The sequence below is a fragment of the Micropterus dolomieu genome, linkage group LG09 (genome assembly GCF_021292245.1).
Source record: "Micropterus dolomieu isolate WLL.071019.BEF.003 ecotype Adirondacks linkage group LG09, ASM2129224v1, whole genome shotgun sequence".
In the NCBI taxonomy this organism is placed as follows: domain Eukaryota; kingdom Metazoa; phylum Chordata; class Actinopteri; order Centrarchiformes; family Centrarchidae; genus Micropterus; species Micropterus dolomieu.
The window spans coordinates 3,382,265-3,386,463 of NC_060158.1; the positions used below are offsets into that span (position 1 = coordinate 3,382,265).

Sequence of the window (4,199 nt, forward strand, 5' to 3'; positions counted from 1 at the left end):
CAACAAATAACAAGATTTTCATGTGTGTGTGTCAGCTTGTGAATGCAGTTTTGTATCCAGTGCTTGAAAAGGAAAAAAATAGGTGCCGTTACCCCCCCTGCCCCCCCCTGCATATCACCAACCACAAGATGAAATTAGTGAATATTACAACTTCATTTCCTGCATTCCAAACCAATTTATGGAGGAAATGTCTTTATGAAGGTAAACTAAATGAAGGTGACAGGTGGTATATAAATATAATGGAATATAATGCAGTAATCAGCTTTTGGACAATGCATTTGGTTCTTCTATATTTCAGTTGCATTGCTATTGTGCATTGTTCTGAAGAAGAAATGTTGTTGAGAACATTTTTAACAAAAGCTTTCAAAAAGTGGTGGACACATTCTGATCCTGACCTGTCCCCAGCGTCCCCAGTGGAAATGACACCTATCTGTCAATACTTTTAAATGTCCCGCCCCATCCAGGCTGTGATTGGTCGGTTCACGACAAGCGTCATTGTCGAGCTACATTCAGCACACGGCTGCGTGAAAGGCACCGAGCTTCTCTTCTTACAGAGAACGGGAACGGGTGAGCGTCACGTGGCGCCCAGAGACCTTGATCTGGAGAGGACCGGCAGCTCGGGAGAAGTCCCGGCACGCCACAGAGTAAAATGTGGAGGTGCCGGTCCTGCGTGCTGGAGCGTTCCGGCCCACTTCAAGCACTGTTCTTATCCACAAACAAATAAAACCCAGCTTGATTATAAATACAGATGTTGCAGCCGGAGACCGGATTTTTTATTCCTGCTGAAAACTAATTTCTTTAATTACCACTTAAAGTCTTGTTCTTCTTCTACTACTTCTGCTTTAAAAGTAGCTCGACTCACTCACAGGCTCCACCTGCTGGTGGAAGTGCTGAATTATGAACGCTGCAGCCTGGGATAGAACGATGCAGGAATAAGGAGTGAGCTGTCAGCTGGTGTCCTTCAGTCAATATAAACAAGCTAAATAACAGGACCAGCTTGAATAAACGTATATAACTAGTGTGAAGTTGGTCAGATGTGACAGCAGCGTGTTTGTTACCTGTCTCTGAGGCTGCTGGGTCCCAGGTAAGGGAACTGGCTGTCCTTCAGTCGACCTTTAATCAGCTGATCCAGAGTGTCGTGAAGTAGAGGCTGATGCTGAGTGTACACGTTCTCCACGCCCTGAACACGCACAAACACACACACACACACACACACACGCCATCAACACAAGTCTACGAATCACCATTTTCAATTGTAACTTTATGTCCGCAGGTGCGTTTGGACGTGTTTGGTGTTTATTACTGTCACTACAGTCACTACAGTGTGTGTGTACCGAGAGGCCTTTGAAGAACTGCTTGGTGATGGCGACGGCATCTGTCGCCGTGATGAGGTCACTTCCTCTGACCCTCTTCCCTCCGTACTCCACCACTGACTTCACCATCTGAGAGAGAGGACACACACACACACACACACACACGTGCTGTTGAAACAATGAAAGTTAAACATCTTACAAAACTGTCACCTTTCAACCAAATATTCACTCCAGTTTAACTTCGACACCTGGACGTCTTTTCACCTGAAACTCACCAGCTGGACGCTTTCAGCACAAGACGAAGCTGAACGCCGAAGCTACAAAGACGTCTCAGTGTTTGATCGTCAGGACGGAGCAGAAACCGGACGACGAGTAAATCCACCAGACGGCACAGCGACCCTCTGCGTTACGCTCCGACAGAACACAAGACTCCGGTAAGACCAGAGGAGGCGGACTCAACCGGGCTCGGTGCCGGCATCACCAGGACCCACGTGGGGAAATCAAACTCCAGTCACTGACAGAAGTTTGCGCAGCACTTTAACGCTTCTGATCTGAATCACAAGAGCTCACGAAGTGATAATTTATTATAAGCATGATTAGTAATGTCAGACCGCAGAGCCTGGTATCAATAATAACGTAAAAACAGGACAGTAATAATTCGGGGCCTTTCAGCCCACAGTATACTGTGGTATCGCTATCGGCACTGACAAGTATACGTTACCAAATGATTTTCATAAAGCGGCTCATACAGATCAACTATAAGATCGCTGAACACATTTCGCGGCCAGAAGATGGATTTATTAGTGGTTCAGCTTTGGAAATAATGCTCAGATAACATCTCTGCTATCATCAAATCCTGTGGTTGGTTCGTTTGCACCAGAGTTCGTTTGAAAGCGTACCAAATGTTCACTGACCTTCCAGCTCTTGTTCTTTCTCTCATGTAACCTTCCTCGTTAGGGAGACGACAGTCAGACTTATAAGGTAGAGACAGGAGCTCAGGCGTCAGACTAGCAGATATCTGGGAATCTTACAAGGTTCAGTCTTACAAGAATGTTTACAAGAACTAACTGGCTCCACAGATTACAACTCATGAAAAGTAATAGATTCCAATATGACAAAGCATTGGAGTCTAAACATCAGACAGTTTAGTTGTTCTAGGTTACGGCTAATTAAAGATGAGCTCAGAGGGAAACCTGCAGGCTGCAGGGGGAAGACAGAAACATAAAAGGGACCAAAAGATGCTCTCCTTCAGATTTGGTGTTGGTATTCGACGTGTTCAATTGTTGCATGCCGGCACTGTGTCTCCTCGGCCGGGTTCAATAAACCATGCTTCATCATCATCATCATCAAGTCTTGTGGCTCACAGTATTTCTTCAACAGTCAGTAGAACAGACAAGCACTTAAAGTCCATTTACATTCCCATGTTCTGCAGTCCCTCAAATATTTTATGATGCCTACAAAATTGACAGCAAAGGGCCGTGTAGACCAGGAGCCAGATCTTCTTTGCCAAAGCGGGGAAACTGTTCTGCAGAACGTCCAGTAATGTGGTCGAACATAAAGCAAGTCGTCTACTGACAAACACATACAGAGAGAATGGCAGAAACACATGGAGGACGCCAGGCGAAAAAGACGCCCCAAAACATCGCAATTTTCGTGCCTACTGTAAACACTAACTAACCCACAGTGGAACAGACCCGGTCCACCGTGGTCACACATCAGTGGTCACACATCAGATTCCTCATCAAAGATCCAGTCCTAATGTGTGTTCCTGTCTTTAGTTTCATTACAAATTAAGATAAATGCCACGGCCACATCAACAACTATAAGACTTGAGTGTTTGTGATGACATCGTTACCCTGCGGTGGCGTTCAGACACGCCTCTCCTGCTCAGCTCGTCCATCAGAGCCGGGAGGATGCTGCTGCTGTGGCGTTCATATCTCAGAGCGTAGAGCATGACAAGACGGACAGCGTCCAACTCGGACAGACGAGGATTCTGCAGCAACCGACGAACGCTCTGTAACAAGAAAAACAAACACATTGGGACAATGGGACGAGCTGCAGAGCTCAGAACTCATCACTTCCTCCACACCCTGTTGGTCCTCTTCAAGGTTTCTTAAACTCTCATAGTAAATAATTAGGATAAAATCATGTTACAGTGTGGCTATTTGCTGTAGTTACTGTAATGGGAATTCCAAACATATTGCATGTAACCCTGGACTCAGGGAGACTCATCTGTGATGTGGCTCTGAATCTGTGTAAAGGTAACAGTCAAAATATCTCTGTTCTCTGTGACTTCAGGACTGCCTGCTGGGGGGCAGTGTTACAGTGCAGATGTTACCTGTAGTTACGCTCTCTGCCTGCAGGGGGCAGTGTTACAGTGCAGATGTTACCTGTAGTTACAGCTCTCTGCCTGCAGGGGGCAGTGTTACAGTGCAGATGTTACCTGTAGTTACGCTCTCTGCCCGCGGGGGGCAGTGTTACAGTGCAGATGTTACCTGTAGTTACGCTCTCTGCCCGCGGGGGGCAGTGTTACAGTGCAGATGTTACCTGTAGTTACAGCTATCTGCCTGCAGGGGGCAGTGTTACAGTGCAGATGTTACCTGTAGTTACCCTCTCTGCCTGCAGGGGGGCAGTGTTACAGTGCAGATGTTACCTGTAGTTACGCTCTCTGCCTGCGGGGGGCAGTGTTACAGTGCGGATGTTACCTGTAGTTACGCTCTCTGCCTGCGGGGGGCAGTGTTACAGTGCGGATGTTACCTGTAGTTACGCTCTCTGCCTGCAGGGGGGCAGTGTTACAGTGCGGATGTTACCTGTAGTTACGCTCTCTGCCTGCAGGGGGGCAGTGTTACAGTGCGGATGTTACCTGTAGTTACGCTCTCTGCCTGC

At 47.1% G+C, this 4,199-nt stretch overlaps 1 protein-coding gene across 1 annotated transcript in view; it reads right to left on the reverse strand.

Moving 5' to 3' along the window:
- The window catches only part of vps45 (vacuolar protein sorting 45 homolog), a 19,425-nt gene that overhangs the window by 8,049 nt on the left and 7,177 nt on the right, over window positions 1–4,199 (reverse strand). Inside the window, exons 11-13 of the mRNA XM_046058835.1 lie at window positions 3,169–3,327; window positions 1,335–1,442; window positions 1,059–1,180 (exon numbers count right to left, since the gene is read on the reverse strand). Of these exons, the coding sequence (XP_045914791.1) occupies window positions 1,059–1,180; window positions 1,335–1,442; window positions 3,169–3,327 (389 nt within the window). The remainder of the gene's footprint in view (window positions 1–1,058; window positions 1,181–1,334; window positions 1,443–3,168; window positions 3,328–4,199) is intronic.